This window comes from Capra hircus, chromosome 2 (genome assembly GCF_001704415.2).
Source record: "Capra hircus breed San Clemente chromosome 2, ASM170441v1, whole genome shotgun sequence".
Lineage (NCBI taxonomy): Eukaryota > Metazoa > Chordata > Mammalia > Artiodactyla > Bovidae > Capra > Capra hircus.
In genome coordinates this window covers 29,608,026-29,627,185 of record NC_030809.1, presented here as the reverse complement: position 1 = coordinate 29,627,185, position 19,160 = coordinate 29,608,026, and the positions used below count along the sequence as shown (strand labels likewise).

At 45.9% G+C, this 19,160-nt stretch overlaps 1 protein-coding gene across 2 annotated transcripts; it reads left to right on the top strand.

The window, feature by feature from the left end:
* On the top strand, positions 526 to 18,740 carry CXCR2 (C-X-C motif chemokine receptor 2). Of its 2 annotated transcripts, XM_005676527.3 has the most exons (3): positions 526 to 580; positions 1,568 to 1,639; positions 16,061 to 18,740. In XM_005676527.3, exon 3 carries the CDS (start codon positions 16,085 to 16,087, stop codon positions 17,147 to 17,149), a length of 1,065 nt encoding a protein of 354 aa, XP_005676584.2. In that variant the 5' UTR covers positions 526 to 580; positions 1,568 to 1,639; positions 16,061 to 16,084; the 3' UTR covers positions 17,150 to 18,740. The 2 variants fall into 2 exon arrangements, with proteins under 2 accessions (XP_005676584.2, XP_013828075.2); XM_013972621.2 differs by lacking the exons at positions 526 to 580; positions 1,568 to 1,639 and adding an exon at positions 10,020 to 10,126.

Genomic DNA, 19,160 nt, shown 5'->3' with positions numbered 1-19,160 from the left:
AAGAAGTCTTATCCGAATTATGGTTACTCAGTAGGAGTTCCCTGGTGGCTCAAACAGTAAAGAACCCAACAGTAAAGAACCAGCTTTGACCCCTGGGTCAGGAAGATCCCCTGGAGAAAGGAATGGCAACACCCTCCAGCCTTCTTGCCTAGAGAACCCAATGGACAGAGGAGCATGGTGGGCTACAGTCCACGAGGTGGCAAAGAGCCTGACATGACTGAGCGACTAAGCACACACACAGTGGTCATCCAGTTATGGTACTCCTGAGAATGCTGTTTCAGAAGAGGTGTGGACCCCATTCTGTGGCTAGCTGATTAGCTGCCCTACTTGGGCTATTGGGCAGACTGCACAGTCTCAAAGAGGCATGCTACTCCTGGCCCCTCTGCCTCAAGCAGACTGCCAAAGCCTCTGCAGCGGTTGGGCAACCCTGTGGCTCTGACCAGGGCCTGCGGACCGCCTCTTGGGGTCAGGGCCGCCCAGATTGCATCCCATTACCATCTCAGGGAGGAAGGATTTTGCAACAGCAGTTCCTGCCCTGGAGAGCTGGTGAGAACTTCTCCTTAACAAAGGCAGCAGCAAGGTTGGCACAGGGTGGGGGTGGGGGGGCGGGGGAGGGGGGCAGAGTACAGGGAATGGAGGGAGTGAGGGGCAGAGCCGGGGCTATGGAAGCAAACAGGGCAATAGAATCATCCCTGCCCTAAAGGAGTCCCCTCCTGGAGGCTAGACTTACTCAGACACTTTTATTAGGGCTGGTTCTTATTACAGCAGAAGACATTATATTCTAGTAGGACCTCCAGCAGGGAGCTCAGTCCTACCTGATGAACTGATTGGGGGGAGGGAACCCAGCAGAAGCCTGTGTTCTAAGAGGAAGCAATATGCTCTGGGAAAAGAACTCAGGAGGAAATCAGGGGCCAGGTAAGGGGGAGCTTGACTGTCTCCCCTTATTTGGGAGAGATGGAAGGGCAATGTTGAAGACCAGCCTCTAGCTCAACACTGCCCCCCAAAGAGTCCCACCAAGTCCAACAGAGAGCACAGAAGCTCCACAAAGATGTTGGGAAGCTTGTTAGACCCTGAGGACTCTCCAGCCGAGGGTTCCACGAGGGTCACCATAGTCCGTCCCAGAGCATGGCGCTGTGATGGCACCATGATGGCACCAGTCCACCAGAAAAGAGCCCAGGGCGCAGGTCTAGCCCAGCAGCACCAGAGGCGCACCTCGGGGATGCCTCCAACAGATTCCCCCATATTTCTGGGGAGCAGTCTACTGGGAATAAGCCCTGCATGAACACGCAGGTCTGAGCCTGTGTAATCTGGGTTTTATCACTGTTGACGTGACTTCGTTTGTGCTCACAGGCTGGTGGAGGGGGGACCTGGGAAATTTGGGTGACATAATTATTTCTTTAAATCAGATATCACTCAAATGCACCAACATACTTCAGTTCTCTCACCCTGTCTGTTTATTCGGTGCTCAACAAAACGATATCAAACCCCTAGAATGTGCCAAACTCTGTGTGGGATAGCTTTGGGGAGACAAAATTTCATATATATATATATAATCCCTTCTTTCAAGAACCTCGCAGCCTGGGGGATGAAGCCATCAAACTGATGATTATAAATCCCTGAAATTGATGTCATCGTAGAGGTAAGCCTGGGGATGCAGAGAAGCACAGAGAGGGCTGGCGGTGCGTGGAGGTGACAACAGGGCTGAACTGGAGAGGACAGAGAGCTGGCCGGACCAAGAAGGTGGGGAAGAGGGAAAAGGAACTGTGTGCTAGAGCCCAAGAGGAACCAGAGCAGCTGTAGTGGGGGAACTGCGGGTTGTTCCCTGTGGCCAGAGTTAAGTATTCCAGAGGGCATGGCTAGAAGTAAGGCAGGAGAAGCATCAGAGGCAGGGGCACCAAGTGCCCAGATCAGGAATTTGGCCCTGACTGAGGGCAACAGAGGTCCTTGAAGGGCTGTAAGAGGGAAAGAAGGCAATCAAACTCACGTTTGAGGCAAATGGTTCTGATAGAGAGTGGAGGATGGATTGAGAGGAGAAAGACTTAAGGCAGAGAACATTTAGGAAAATAGTGATCTGATTATGGTGGTAGCAGCAGCAGCAGGAACCAACAATGCCAAGGACCATTCGAACTGTTTTGTAAATATAGACTCATTTAATCCACATGACAACCCTATGTGGTGAGTGCTCTAATTATCCCCATTTTACAGATGATGAAACTGAGACCAGTGAGACACAATAACTTGCCCAAGGTCTACAGCCACTGACATTGCTGGGATCTTAACTCAGACAGATTTGCTCTGAAATACAGAGGCATCCCACAATGAATCCAGTAGCTTAGGTGAGAGAATAAAGTGGGGCCTAGCTCGTCAATGAAGATATTGAGGAGGAGCTAATACAGAAAGATGTTAGAGAGATGGCCTTGGTAGAGAGGAGGAGCAAGGTGAGCCTGAGGGGCATGCCCATTCCCCCGTTAAGGAGCAGGGGCACCCATGTCAGGGAATTCATGAGACCAGTTGTTTGCTTTCCATTTAGTTACAGACTTTATTGTTTGAATATTTGCAACTATTATTCTATACACAAATGTTAATTTCTTACAAAACCCTGTATTCCATATTGCTAGGTCACTTGACTCTCCATTTTGTGCCTTATTTCCATCAAAAACTATTTCCTTAAATTACAGTGTGTCTGGTTGTGTGTTGTTGTTCAGTTGCTAAGTTGTGTCTGACTCTGCGATGCCATGGACTGCATAGCCCACCAGGCTCCTCTGTCCATGAGATTTCTCAAGCAAGAATACTGGAGTGGGTTGCCATTTCCCTTCTCCAGAGACCAGTTTTCTATATGTTGAGTTTGCAGCATCTGTGGGACCTCAGGGTAGATTTCAGGAAGTGGTTGCATGTAAGAATTTAAGCTTAGAGAGAAGCTTAGAAGAGAAGCTGAGAACTATAGATGTGGGAGACACTGACCCAGAAGGGACAGGGGCTGAAGCCAAGGAGGCAGGTGGGCTGGTCTACGGAGAGCAGGGAGAGATGGGGACCAAGGCAGACTCCAAGGAACATCCATATTTGAGGAATGGATCAAGAAACAGAGCAACAAATGAGACCAAAAGAGTTTCTCAGAGAAATAAAAGAATGGAGTTGGTGGGGTGAAATGCTGCAGAGATCAGATAAGACTTGTACAGTATCTGTTTCACCATAAATAAAGTTTAAAAGCATACAGCAGGTTGGGAGAAAATATTTTACCATAATTGACAATTATGAGACAGTATGAGTGGATAGGGTAACAGGTCCTTATATAGGAGAAGGAAATGGCAACCCACTCCAGTGTTCTTGCCTGGAGAATCCCAGGGATGGGGGAGCCTGGCGGGCTGCCTTCTCTGGGGTCACACAGAGTGGGACACAACTGAAGCAACTTAGCAGCAGCAGCAGCAGTAGGTAATAGGAGAGTACATAATAATAGGAGAGCACACTGGAACAGTCTTTTGAAGAATGATGAGTAGTATTTATCAACATTTAACACGCACAGTTATGACCCAGCAAAATTGTACTTAAGCTACTGAAACATACAAATTCCCAAGGACCTACATCCAAAGATGTTCATAATAAGAACCTAAATATTCACCTATAAGTGTTAGTAGCTCAGTCAGGTCTGACTCCGCAACTCCTGACAGGCTCCTCTGCCCATGGGATTCTCCAGGAACGAATCCTGGAGTGGGTTCCCATTTCCTTCTCCAGGAGATCTTCCTGACCCAGGGGTCAAACCCAGGTCTCCTGCATTACAGGCAGATTTTTTACCACTGTGTCACGAGGGCTTCATTCGTCTATAAGCTAATTACCAAATAAATCATCTTACATCCTTGCCTTACAAATAGCTGTGAAAAGAATAGAAGCGAAAAGCAAACGAGAAAAGGAAAGATATAAGCATCTGAATGCAGAGTTCCAAAGAATAGCAAGAAGAGATAAGAAAGTGATCAGTGCAAAGAAATAGAGGAAAACAACAGAATGGGAAAGACTAGAGATCTCTTCAAGAGAATTAGAGATACCAAGGGAACATTTCACACAAAGATGGGCTCAATAAAGGACAGAAATGGTAAGTACCTAACAGAAGCAGAAGATATTAAGAAAAGGTGGCAAGAATACACAGAAGAACTGTACAAAAAAGAGGTGCACGACCAAGATAATCATGATGGTGTGATCACTCACCTAGAGCCAGATATCCTGGAATGTGAAGTCAAGTGGGCCTTAGAAAGCATCACTACCCACAAAGCTAGTGGAGGTGATGGAATTCCAGTGGAGCTGTTTCAAATCCTGAAAGATGATGCTGTGAAAGTGCTGCACTCAACATGCCAGCAAATTTGGAAAACTCAGCAGTGGCCACAGGACTGCAAAAGATCAGTTTTCATTCCAATCCCAAAGAAAGGCAATGCCAAAGAATGCTCAAACTACCGCACAATTACACTCATCTCACACGCTAGTAAAGTCATGCTCAAAATTCTCCAAGCCAGGCTTCAGCAATATGTGAACCGTGAACTTCCTGATGTTCAAGCTGGTTTTAGAAAAGACAGAGGAACCAGAGATCAAATTGCCAACATCTGCTGGATCATCAAAAAAGCAAGACAGTTCCAGAAAAACCTCTATTTCTGCTTTATTGACTATGCCAAAGCCTTTGACTGTGGGGATCACAATGCTAAGTCGCGTCAGTCGTGTCCGACTCTGTGCGATCCCATAGACAGCAGCCCACTAGGCTCCCCCGTCCCTGGGATTCTTCAGGCAAGAACACTGGAATGGGTTGCCATTTCCTTCTCCAATGCATGAAAGTGAAAAGTAAAAGGGAAGTCACTCAGTCGTGTCCGACTCTTCGCGACACCATGGACTGCAGCCCACCAGGCTCCTCCGTCCACGGGATTTTCCAGGCAAGAGTACTGGAGTGGGGTGCCATTGCCTTCTCCAGGGGATCACAATAAACTGTGGAAAATTCTTCAATAGATGGGAATACCAGACCACCTGACCTGCCTTTTGAGAAATCTGTATGCAGGTCAGGAAGCGACAGTTAGAACTGGACATGGAACAACATGGTTCCAAATAGGAAAAGGAGTACGTCAAGGCTGTATACTGTCACCCTGCTTATTTAACTTTTATGCAGAGTACATCATAAGAAATGCTGGGCTGGAAGAAGCACAAGCTGAAATCAAGATTGCCGGGAGAAATATCAATAACCTCAGATATGCAGATGACACCACCCTTATGGCAGAAAGTGAAGAGGAACTAAAAAGCCTCTTGATGAAAGTGAAAGAGGAGAGTGAAAAAGTTGGCTTAAAGCTCAACATTCAGAAAATGAAGATCATGGCATCTGGTCCCATCACTTCATGAGAAATAGATGGGGAAACAGTGGAAACAGTGTCAGACTTTATTTTGGGGGGCTCCAAAATCACTGCAGATGGTGATTGCAGCCATGAAATTAAAAGACGCTTACTCCTTGGAAGGAAAGTTATGACCAACCTAGATAGCATATTGAAAAATAGAGACATTACTTTGCCAACAAAGGTCTGTCTAGTCAAGGCTATGGTTTTTCCAGTGGTCATGCATGGATGTGAAAGTTGGACTGTGAAGAAAGCTGAGTGCCGAAGAATTGATGGTTTTGAACTGTGGTGTTGGAGAAGACTCTTGAGAGTCCCTTGGACCGCAAGGAGATCCAACCAGTCTATTCTAAAGGAGATTAGCCCTGGGTGTTCTTTGGAAGGAATGATGCTAAAGCTGAAACTCCAGTACTTTGGCCACCTCATGCAAAGAGTTGACTCATTGGAAAAGACTCTGATGCTGGGAGGGATTGGGGGCAGGAAGAGGAGGGGATGACAGAGGATGAGATGGCTGGATGGCATCACCGACTCAATGGACGTGAGTTTGTGTGAACTCCAGGAGCTGGTGATGGACAGGGAGGCCTGGCGTGCTGCGATTCATGGGATCGCAAACAGTCGGACACGACTGAGCGACTGAACTGATCTGAACTGATCTGAACTGAACATCCTTGCCATAGACCATGATGTCATCACTGAAAAGAATAAGATAGATCTATATGGACTGACGTGAAATAGGAACATGATACATTGTTAAAGTGAAAAACAACATAACTAGTTCAACACTATTTTAACTATGCATGGGGAAAAGTCCAGAAAGATACAGGTGATACACCTGTACACAAGATACAGGTGAACAGAGGGATGGAAAGGAATCCAGTTTCACTTTATATGCTCTTGCATCACCTGCATTCATTACAATATGCCCATTTGATTTTTATAATATTAAAACAGCTTTATTTAAGAGAAGGGTTTAGCAACTCTAGGTTATTGGGAACCTTGGCAAAAGCTGTTTCTGCAGCACAGTGGAAAGGAAGCTGGTTGCAGTAGGTTAAGCAGTGAACAAGAAGTTGGTGAAGTGGATACAGCAGCTGCTCGCTGTGTTTTCAAGAAGTTTGCCTTTGAAATGGAGGCAAGTACTTCTCCCGGGGTAGAAGTAGCTGAAGGAGTCCTAGTACAGAGGAAGGGAGAGAGAGACATGCAAGTTCAGGGAAGGAGGTGGTTCCAGGAAAGAGAGGCAGAGGGACCAGGAGGCAAGACCCTCAAGGTTATGAGAGGCAGTGGGTCCCACAGGCAGGTGCAGGAATTCAAAAGAAGAAGCAAGGATACTTCTCATCCTGCCCCTAGAAGGAAGGAAGAAAGTGTACACATAAATTCAGCACGTGTCAGCTGGGCGGTGGGGTTGCTTGCATTCCCTTGTAAAGAAGAAAGCATATGTTGAAAATGAGACAGAGATGGACTAGGCAAACCACCGCGTTCAGACTCCTCTAGAAACCATTAGCCAGGAAGGTGTGAAAAGTCCCAGTGCTATTACAGAATTGCTGGGTAGAGCCTTAACCTTTAGTCAGAGTCCCAGGACAGACCTCGTTGCTCCTCTGTGCAGACACCTCCCCTGGGGGGCCTCCTGAACTTCCCCCTCGGCAGCCCTGGGTCTGAAGTTTCCACACAGAAGCTGCCTTCTCCTGTCCAACATCCCTGACAGCTACCAAGCCCTGGGTCACCATGGAGGCATCAGTGGCTACTCCAATAACAGCAGCAGTAGCAACAACATCAGGTGGGTGAGCAGTTTGGCCTTCAGGCAGCTGGGGCCATGTTCTGCTAGAAGGAACTTGGAAACTTCAGTCTCTTCCTGTGAGTCCCCTGAGAACTGAAGTGATGAACTGCAGAAACAAAGTATTTAAGTCTTCACTAAGGCAACTCAGTACAAATGAACCTCCTACAATAACAGAAATGTCCTGAAGGACATCTGCAATATCCAATACTGTAGCCAAAAGCAGAGACAGCACTTTGTCAACAAAGTCCATCTAGTCAAGGCCATGTCTTTTCCAGTGGTCATATATGGATGTGAGAGTTGGACTATAAAGAAAGCTGAGTGCTGAAGAATTGATGCTTTTGAACTGTGGTGTTGGGGAAGACCCTTGAGAGTCCCTTGGACTGGAAGGAGATCCAACCAGTCCATCCTAAAGGAGATCAGTCCTGGGTGTTTATTGGAAGGACTGATGTTGAAGCTGAAATTCCAATATTTTGGCCACCTGATGTGAAGAGCTGACTCATTTGAAAAGATCCTGATGCTGGGAAAGATTGAGGGCAGGAGGAGAAGGGGACAACAGAGGATGAGATGGTTGGATGGCATCACCGACTCAATGGACATGAGTTTAGGTGGACTCTGGGAGTTGGTGATGGACAGGGAGGCCTGGCGTGCTGCAATTCATGGGGTCGCAAAGAGTCGGACACGACTGAGCTACTGAACTGAACTGAGTCACATGTGGCCACTGAACACTTGAAATGAAAAACTAAATATTTTATTTATTTATAGCCATATGTGACTAACCTCCTCGTTTTCCAGGGGACCACATGGAGGCCCAGAGAGACATGACTTGTCCAAGCTCATCCTGATCTTTAACAACATAACCAGGACTGGAAAACAGTTCTGAATTCACCCCACCATCTGTAGGCCTGCGGTAGGCTTGGTGGAAGTGAAATCAGTCTAATGAAAATTGAGAAGTAGGCTGCTTGGGAACTCCCTGGCAGCTCAGGGGTTAGCACTCCATGCTCTCATTGCCAAGGGCCTGGGTTCAATTCCTGGTCAGGAAACTAAACTCCCCTAATCTCACAGTATGGCAAAAACAAAGAAGTAAACTGGTTGGGAAATGTCAGATCTGGACTCTCCTTTCTGCATCCAGTTGTGTGGGACAGAGAGGTACTGACGAGCTCAGAAACCTAAGGCTGGGATCCAGTCCCTCACTGCGGTAGACAGAACGCCAGATTTGAGGTCAGGTTTAAAAAAAACATGTCTTAAGAACTGCTTAAAACTCAGTTCATCTGCGTCACTCTAGGTAAGTTGCCTAACTTCACAGTCTCGGTTTCCTCATTCAGAAAATGCACATCTCATGCAGCCGTTATGAAGACTAAGTGATACAGATTCTGAAAAGCACTTTTCTTGGATGCTAGGCCCTAGCAGGCACTCATCATTAGAGCTAAAGTGACCACTGTTATTTCAGGTTAAAGCAAATCAAGATATACCTGGAAGTCAGCCCAGAAAGCAGGCCCGCTGCTTTCTCTTGCTTGGCAATGTAGTGGGAGAGACCCCATGCTTTAGCTGATCAACTATTTCCATAATAATAATACCAATAATAAATGCTAACCCTGTGCTTTATAGGTGTCTTAAGTGTTTTATAGATAATCCCTCCTTTCATCCTCAGCACAACCTGGTGAGTCAGAGTCTACCACTGAGTCTAAAATGAGTCTCATTTTACAGATGAGCACGCTGAGAATCTGAAAGGAAAAGTCGCTTGCCCAGAGCAGCTAGGCTAGCAGAGTTTTTCACTGCTGCACTCACGGCCTCTCTCCACAGGTCCTGGGTCTCTGTCTGGGTTTACCATCACCTGACCAGGAGTCTCTGGGTTCTCCAGCATAGTAAAGAGAAAGGTGACAGAGAATGTTTGCTAAATGGTTGGACTCAAAGGTTCTTTCCTAGGGGTAGGCAGCTAAGATGAGTTTTCCACAGGCTCTGAGTACCCTGTGGGCCCTGGGATGATGACTGGGGCAAGAGGCCAGGATAACAAGTAGCAGAGGGCCTGGGGTATCAATCACTGTAAGGGTAAGGACTTGGGAGGGTGCGGTGAATTAACGTTCACAGCTCCGCCTGAAATTAACCTTCCAATTGTTATCAACAGCAGATGTGACAAAACATATGCTTGGTGTCATCTGTTTTCAAAAATGTATTTGAACTTGGATGGGATTTTAACCCTTACCAAATGTCTTTCTTTCCAAATGAGATGGTCTCGGTTCCGAAATTAGTAGCTACTACTGACCCGATTCCAAGTGGACAAACCAAGACAAAATATCAGTGCCCTAAGAGAGGAGCATGGTCAGAGAGGATGACTGGGGAGTGAGGAGAAAGACAAGAAGAGGTGAATGGAGCACCCATGTGGGGGTGGAAGCTCTCAAAAGGGCGTGGCGTGGAGAAGGAATTTATGAGGATTTAAGAACACCAGGGCTGTGTGGGGTGGAGAGGAGAGGCCAGGGAAGAAAACCACCGGGCGTGCCAAAGGCTAAAGCTCCATTTCTGGTGCCTTAAAGAGCTGCTCCCTTTGAGATGGGAAAAACGTTGAAGAGCCATAGGACTGCTGGGTGGTAAGCCCGGGAAGCCCGACACAACTGGAATGCAGGGAGAAACAGGCAGGGCTGCTGAAAGAGCTCGGGGCTGCTGAGCTCGAGGCAAAGATGAGAAATCTGTGCCATGCTGGGCCGACTATTTTCTTTGGGTGGGCCTCAGTTTCCTCATCTGGGAAATGGAAAGATTGGCTAGGAAACCCCTTCCCAAAATGAACTCTGCCAGTTCATAAAATGACGACTTGTCGTTAAAGAGCTGACCTGGGAATTAATTATTCAAACTATCAAAAGCATCCCGCACCCTCAGGGGCTCCACCCCAGAATTGAGCAATGTAATCCACCACTCACTTCCTCACTGTGTTCTCAGCACCGCCGCCCTTTCTTCAGTCAGACACATCTGCCTTTCCTGGAGGTGTCCCACAGGTGACAAGCCCAGAATCACAGTAAGTCTTGAAACACCCACCCCTCCCACCTTCCAGACACTTCTCTGTTCTCTGTCCCCCTTGACACCCAGGCTCCATTTGTCCCCTCCACCTATCCCCACACCTCTCAGTCTCTCCACTCTCTCTTTAGACCACCCTGTCCTCAAAGGGAGAGCTTCTGCTCCTCTTCCATACCCCTCTCTCCAACAACCTAGGGCAACTCACTGCCCACCCTCTTCTCTTCCCGCTCCCAGCCAGCTCTCCCTGCCTTGGCTACAATTGAGTCTGAGCCAGATCCTAGTGAGGCCCTCCTTCCCCATATTAAACACAAATATGTGTGGATTCTATTTTTAGCGAGAAAGAATACTGGAATTGTATTCAAACAACCTGGACTTTGTTGCATTATTATTGTGTTGCTGCTGTTAAAAAGATTGTCTTAAGTATTTGGGCTCTTCTATGTATAAAACTTCTGTGAAATAAATTAGAATCATGCTTTCCATGGAGTCACTAGGGGGCTGGCAGTTTCACTCAGTGAGGGACTGTCCTGTTTGGTTACCAAGGACATAATCGGGTGGCTACCAGCAGGGAGCCAGTCAATTCAAGGACATTTGGTTTATTATTTCCTGTGATGGTTGTTTTTTTTCATCCTGGGTCTAAGGAATAGCAAAGAAAGCAATGCACAAAACATCAAACAATCAGAGGGAACTATAGCCAGGTGAAACTCAGGATATCTCAAGAAATCATCTTACAACTATGTTTTTTGCAAATTCATTTATTTATTTCCATTTTTGGCTGCACTGGGTTGTAGCGAGTGGGGGCTGTTCTCTAGTTGCAGGAGCTTTTCATTGTGGTGGCTGCTTTTAGTGCAGAGCATGGGCTGTAGGCTCACGGGCTTCAGTAGCTGTGGCGCACGGGCTTAGTTGCTCTAGGGCATGTGGGACCTTCCTGGACTAGGGATCGAACCTGCGTTCCCTGCATTGGCTGGTGGGTTCTCAACCACTGGACCACCAGAGAAGTCCACAACTGTATTTGAAACTTTGAGTTGTGATTTTTTTTTTTTTTTTTAAGAAGCAGATCTGTGGACTGAAAATAGCATGTGAAGTCATTCACACCTAGTTGAAATTCTGGCCGCAGCACTGAGAGGCTCTGTGACTAAAGGCTGGTTTCTGAGCCTTGCTGTGCCTGTCTGTTTGTAACTGCCGAGCAAGACCATGTACCTGGGAGGCACAAATCAGATCTCAAATATGTATCTCCCTTCAACTGTCAAACAGCCTCACCAGAGACCGGTAAACCAAAAAGCAAACAAACAACAACAAAACATTCCCCTGCCCCAGCCTCCTGTGGCCGGAGGTCATTGCCCTGGCCTGGTTTCCACTTCTGAGTTCTCTACCTTCTGTCCTGACCTGGTGGTGGCCCCCTGGTCCCTGAGGCTGAGCCTTCGTGTCTAGTAATAGGAGCTCACCCACACACCTCCAGCCCATCTCCTGCACAGCTGAGCACTGGATTATCCGGAATGAGGACTTGACTGTGACACTTGCTTGGCTGTTGCTGCTGCTTCTGAGACAGGCAGTTTCTGTGGCTGCCCTGCTTCTGCCTTCTTGCAGCTGATGCTTGTAAATGTTGGGTTCTCCCCTCTAAGGGCATAAGCTCTCTGCATCCATCGTGCTCTGTATCCACTCTCTAAGGTGGGTCTTCTCTTAGGTCACGTGCTCCCTGAAGAGCATCTCTGATCATCAGCTCCCAGAAGTGACCTATCTTGTGATTTCGTTACTCTGGGCTTCTGAGAAAACTTGGTCTTGACCTTGGGATGGCAGAGTCAGTGGTTTCTCACAGGTTTTGCAAGCAACACTGGCTGAGCCAGCTGTGCTAGTCACCTCTCTCACCAGGCAGGGCCCCATCTTTATCATCACATCTTTTAGGTTCATGGACTGACTTAATCTGCTTTATTTGTGATCTCTGTGTTCTGAGAAGGTAATTTATCTGGCCCCCTTCACTTCGCAGAGAGATACCATCTCAGAAAAGTGAAAGTTAAGAATTCTTTCACTCTAGAGGAAAGGGGCATTGTTCTTCTAGTTTCTCCTAACCTCATTCTGCCTTCTTCTTTGCTATGTATGATTGACAGTAACAGTTTCTTCTGCTAAAGAGGAAAACTTCCTGGGACTTTCGTGTTGATGCTGATGATGATATTACTGATTTAATATTTCTATTTCCTTTACACTTATACTGTTGTTGTTTATTAGCTAAGTTGTGTCCGACTCTTTGCGACCCCATGAATTGCAGCACACCAAGCCTCCCTGTCCATCACCAGCTCCCGGATTTCACTCAAACTCATGTCCATCGAGTTGGTGATGCCATCCAGCCATCTCATCCTCTGTCGTCCCCTTTTCCTCCTGCCCCCAATCCCTCCTAGCATCAGAGTCTTTTCCAATGAGTCAACTCTTCGCATGAGGTGCCCGAAGTATTGGAGTTTCAGCTTTAGCATCAGTCCTTCCAATGAACACCCAGGACTAATCTCCTTTAGAAATCCCATGGACTGTAGCCTGCCAGGCTCCTCTGTCCATGGGATTTCCCAGGCAGGAACACTGGAGTGTGTTGCCATTTCCTTCTCCAGGAGATCTTTCCAACCCAGGGATGGAACCCACATCTCCTGCATTGGCAGGCAGATCCTTTATCACTGAGCCATCAGGGAAGCCCAATACACCTTTTTTCTTTTTTATTGAAGTATAATTGATTTATAATGTTGTGCCAATCTCTGCTGTTCAGCAAAGTGACTCTGTTACACACACATACACATTCTTTTCTACACACCTTTGATTCATCTGTTGCAATTGAGATATAATCCACATGCGATAAAAGTCACCCATTTACAGTATACAATTCAGTGGGGTTTTGTATACAGACGGTCCCCGACTTACAATGGTTCAACTAACAATTTTTCATCTTTGCAATGCTACAAAAGTGATAGGCCTTAGCTGGAAACTGTTCTTTGAATTTGAATTTTGATCTTTTCCCAAGCAAGCAATGTCCAATAAGATACCCTCTCATGATGCTAGGCAGCAGCCATGAAGTTATGAGAATAAACTCATTGAAATCTTTTGTCTCTGGCTGTTTTCACTTAGAATAACGTTTTCAGGATTCACCCATGTTGCAGCCTATATCAGTTCTTCATTACTTTGTTTGATTGATTAATATTCCTTGTATGTGTACACCACCATTTGCATATCTATTTATCAATTGATCAACATTTGAGTTACTTCCACTTTGTGGCTGCATGCTGCTGAGAAGATTCACATACAACTTTTTGTGGGGACATACACTTTCAATTCTCTTGAGTATACTAGGAGTGGAATTGCTGGATCATATGGTAACTCTATGTTTTAGCTTTCTTAACAGCTGTTTTCCAAAGCAACTGGACCATTTTATATTTCCACCAGCAGTATATAAAGGGTCCAACTTCTTCACATCCCATCACCATCATTATAGTCCTTACTTTATTATGATCATGCTACTCTAGTACTCTTGCCTGGCAAATCCCATGGACGGAGGAGCCTGGTAGGCTGCAGTCCATGGGGTCGCTAAAAGTCGGACACGACTGAGCAACTTCACTTTCACTTTTCACTTTCCTGCATTGGAGAAGGAAATGGCAACCCACTCCAGTGTTCTTGCCTGGAGAATCCCCGGGACGGCGGAGCCTGGTGGGCTGCTGTCTATGCGGTCGCACAGAGTCGGACACGACTGAAGCGACTTAGCAGCAGCAGCAGCAGTGAGTATAAGGTAGTTCCTGAGCCTTTTTATTTTATATTCGTCTCTTTAACACTGGGTACCATGTTGAGGTGAGTTACAGACTGGCATAGGGTCACAGGATGGCCGTATCTTGTTATAAAGAAATGACATGATAGTGATACAGTTTGTGGTTCAAAAGGAAGCTAATTCAGTAGCTGGTCACTTTAGTTTATTTCCTTTTGAAAAACTGGGATAATATTTCAGAGTGGCTGCAGCTTCCCCAGAAAGCAGGTTCTTTGCTACCCCCTTAACAAGGGCAGAGCCCACAGAAGTTAGCTAGGGATAATCTACGGTGGGGTTGGGGGTTGCTGGAGAGTCAGGTTTGGAAGAAGGCACCTGTGAGCAACACAGGAAGGATCTCCATCAGGATTGGGAAGCCACCCAAACAAGGATCATGTGTCTCCACCTGCCTTCTCTGCTTCCTGCTGGCCCTCCTCCTTATGCTGGGAACATACTACCTTTCTCTGCTCACCCCTGCATGGCAGAATATGCCTGCTCAGAGCTCCCAAGACAATCTGCTACATTTCCACCCATGTGGAAATCCCCATGCTTATGGTTTTTAACATATTTTTTCAAACTACCCAAGTGTTCCCAGAGGAAGCCTCTCACATCAAAAGAAAAACTCTGGGTGGTACAACTTCCTTTTAGCTTGAGCATTCTGAAACCCTATGCTGCTATCACTCAGACTGTTTTTCCAGAATACTTCATTTTATTTTTCTCTAAACTTTAAACTTTTTACTTTGTATTGGGCTAATAGCTGATTAACAATGTCGTGATAGTTTCCGGTGAACAGAGAAGAAACTCAGCCATACATATATGTGTATCCATTCTCCCCCAAACTCCCCTCCCATCCAGGCTGCCACAGTGAGCAGAGTTCCATGTGCTATACAGTAGGTCTTTGTTGGTTATCCATTTGAAATGTAGCAGTGTGTACATGACCTTCTGAAAGTCCCTAACTACCCCTTCCCCCCTTTCCCAGCCCCGGCAACCGTAAGTTCATTTTCTAAGTCTGTGAGTCTCTTTCTGTTTTGTAAGTTCATTTGTATCATTTATTTTTGTTCCCACATGTAAGACATGTCATATGATATTTTTCCTTCTCTGTCTGACTTGTTCCACTCAGTATGACACTTTCTAGGTCCACTCATGTTATTGCAAATGGCATTATTTCATTCTTTTTAATGGCTTTAGGTAATATTCCATTGTACATATGTATATATATCACACCTTCTTTATCCATTCCTCTGTGGATGGACATTTAGGTTGCTTCCACGTCTTAGCTATTGTAAACAGTCCCACAATGAACACTGGGGTGGGTGTATCCTTTCAGATCATGTTTTTCTCCAGATATATGCCCAGGAGTAGGATTGCAGGGTCATATGGTAGCTCTATGTTTATCTTTTTAAGGAACCTCCATATTGTTCTCCATCGTGGCTATACCAATTTACATTCACACCAACAACCAGAGCAGTCCCTCCCAAATAACTTTCAGAAAGTTGGACAAAAGAATTCATCTCTTAGCTTTATAGTTAAGCTTTGATCTTTTTCTAGGGATCCAACCCAATTAGATTGCCTGCTTAAGGGTGCAGCATGCTTGGGGCTGGTGCATGGGGATGACCCAGAGAGATGTTGTGGGGAGGGAGGTGGGAGGGGGGTTCATGTTTGGGAACGCATGTAAGAATTAAAGATTTTAAAATTTTAAAAATAAAAAAATAAAAAATAAAAATAAATTAAAAAAATAAAATTCCCTATGTTGGGAAAACAAAAAACAAAAAAAAAAATAGATTGCCTGCTTAATTCCCTAGGTTGAAAAATGAGTGGTACCTCCTGTTTCTGACATTAAAAATCAGCTTCAACAGTCAAAGACTCACCTCCAAGGATCCAAGACAGCATGTTCTGTAGGGATTACAAGGGGAAGTTTCAAACACGGTTTGGGCAATGTCATGGAAAGTGATAAGAACCTCTCTGATATTGAAAGAAACTAGATGCTTTTTGTGAAATCATTTTTTCTAAATGTGTCTCCAAAACCTTAGAACTTTAGTGACTCCTTGAAGTGAAAGTTACCTCCATATAATATATAAGCTAACACAAAGAATTCCATATGAGATGTACAAGCTGTTGGGCTAGAATCTGAAGAGGTTTTACTGTGCAGTAACCCTGGTCTCTCCTCTTTAGGCTGAAACAAAATTTACTTCAAATATGGATGGATTTAACTGGGATAATTACAGCGATGAAGATTTTGGCAATTACAGTTACAACACTGACCTGCCCTCTATTCTACCAGACTCTGCCCCATGTCGGCCAGAATCTCTGGATATCAATAAGCATGCTGTGGTCATCATTTATGCCCTGGTCTTCTTGCTAAGCCTCCTGGGAAACTCCCTGGTGATGCTGGTCATCTTGTACAGCCGGGTCGGTCGCTCTGTCACTGATGTCTACCTGCTGAACCTGGCCATGGCTGACCTGCTCTTCGCCATGACCTTGCCTATCTGGGCCGCCTCCAAGGCAAAGGGCTGGATCTTCGGCACACCCCTGTGCAAGGTGGTCTCACTCCTGAAGGAAGTCAACTTCTACAGCGGTATTCTACTGCTGGCCTGCATCAGCATGGACCGCTACCTGGCCATTGTCCATGCTACACGCACGCTGACCCAGAAGCGGCACTGGGTCAAGTTCATATGTTTAGGCATCTGGGCCCTGTCCGTGATCCTGGCCCTGCCCATCTTCATCTTCCGCAGGGCCATCCACCCACCCTATTCCAGTGCAGTCTGCTACGAGGACATGGGTGCCAATACAACGAAATGGCGTATGGTGATGAGGGTCCTGCCCCAGACTTTTGGCTTCCTCCTGCCCCTGCTGGTCATGCTTTTCTGCTACGGACTCACCCTGCGCACACTGTTTTCAGCCCAAATGGGGCAGAAGCACCGGGCCATGCGGGTCATCTTTGCTGTCGTGCTCGTCTTCCTGCTCTGCTGGCTGCCCTACAACCTGGTCCTGGTCATGGACACCCTCATGAGGGCCCAGGTGATCACCGAGACCTGTCAGCGCCGCAACGACATTGGCCGGGCCCTGGATGCCACCGAGATCCTGGGCTTCCTGCACAGCTGCCTCAACCCTCTCATCTATGTCTTCATTGGCCAGAAGTTTCGCCACGGACTCCTCAAGATCATGGCCATCCATGGCCTGATCAGCAAGGAGTTCTTGGCCAAGGATGGCAGGCCTTCCTTTGTTGGCTCTTCTTCAGGGAACACGTCTACTACCCTCTGAGACCCCACACGGGGCTCCTTACTTCCCCTCAGCAAGCCCCATGTCCTCTGGCCATTCACAGTCCCATGTCAAGGCAGCTCCCCATTGTGGTTACAGGAAGTTGCTGAGGCCATGTCCCTAATAGGCCCCCATCACATGGATTAGACAGCCTGTCCTGGGCCCCACCTCTTGCTGTAATTACCATGTCAACTGATAGAGCTTGGTGCATCCTACCACTGAGCCCAGAGTGCTCTATCTTCTGGGAGACACCCTTTGAAGATATTCTTTTCAGTGATTACAAAAAGTTCCCACTATTGGGAACCATTAATATAAAACACCATTTGTTACTTCCCTAGCTCTCCCTCTCCTTGTCTGCCAGCAAAGTCCCCTTCCCTTGAGAGAGGGTGAAAATGACAGACATTATCTTTCCAAGATTCCCTTAAGGTAAGAGTGGCCATATCATCTTGTTCTGATTTGTAATACTTAAAAGCAATAGTGTACTGGTAAACCACTCTCCTGGGGGAAAAAAATCTTGATTTGTAGCATTTGTCATGTGCCATGGTGTATATAAATACTCCCACCATAGTCAATTTCTAGGGTGATGGTATTTAGCAATGAGCTCAAAAAATCTAGAAAATGTAATAATCAACTTTCACCATCTGGTACAAACTGGTTTCAGTGCATCATTGTCTAAGAGGAAGTCTGCTGGGGCCAGGAGACCCCTGGAAAGTGTTCCTAATTTGAGAGAGAATGACACATCCTTGGTTCTTGACTTTGAATATGGTTGTAGAATACCTTCTGTTGAGGCAGCCACTTTGTAACAATGATGCAAAAAATATACCCAACACACTTAGGCTGATGGAGTCAAACAATAAAAAGAACCTGAGAATAAAGAGCTCAAAGTAAACCCACCGTAAATAATCAAACGATTTTTAACAAGGATACCAAGACTATTCACTGGGCAAAGGATAGTCCTTCAACAAACTGTGCTGGGAAAATTAGATATCCACTTGCACAGAATGAAAATGGACCTTTACCTTACATCAGACACAAAAATTGACTCAAAATGGATCGAAGACCTAGCATTAGAACCACAACTATAAAACTCTTTGAAGAAACCATAGAGGGAAATCTTCGTGTCATTGAATTTGGCAATGATTTCTTGGATATGATGCCAAAAGCACAATTAACCAAAGAAAAAATAGTTTAATTGGACTGTATCGAAGTTTAAAACTTTTGTGTGTCAAAGCCAGACACAAATATTATGTTTCCCGTTATATGAAGTGCCAAAAATAGTGACATTCATAGACACCAGAGGCTAGGGAAAAGGGGGATGTGGGGAATTATCCTTTAATGGGTCCAGGATTCAGTATGGAATGATGTAAAGGTTCTGGAGATGGACAATGGTGATGACTGAACAACAACATGAATGTACTTAATGCCACCAAGCTATACATTTTAAAAAGGGTAAAATGGTAAATTTTATGTTAGTATATTTTGCCACAATCAAAAACAAAAATATCTAGTTCTGAAAAGGCAAACTTGATCCACTGGAACCACCTACCTATAACTTCTTAAGTGAGATAATTAAATGTCTATTTTGTGTAAATTACTTTTAGTTGGGTATTACATTACTTGCAACAAAATCACCCCAAGTGCTACAGAGAGGTCGGGCAAGGGCGAGCAGAGGTCTTCAATGAGGGTCTTTATAATAAATAAATCCTTTTGCTGTTTATGGAGTACATAGAGAGAAGGTCTAAAATCAAGATGGCGGCTGGTATTTCCTCCTTCTTCCCCAGCCCAAGCCTCCTGCTGCTGAACACATATTACAGAAGGCAACGTATCCTGGCATCTTCTTCTGGGTCTTGTTTCCCTGGGTGAAACAGTAGTCAAGTGTGTCAAGGGTGGGACTTAGAACTGCCTAGAAAGTCCACCAAATCAGCTGGATTGAGTAGCCGAAGGTCAGAGGGCTCTCCTGAGGTCAGCCAGTGACTCCCACTTTGAGTCCCCCTTCACTCTCTTCTCTCTCCCA

Coding starts and splice junctions, on each gene's coding strand:
- CXCR2 (XM_005676527.3), top strand. CDS start 16,085: ATGGATGGATTTAACTGGGATAATTACAGCGATGAAGATTTTGGCAAT.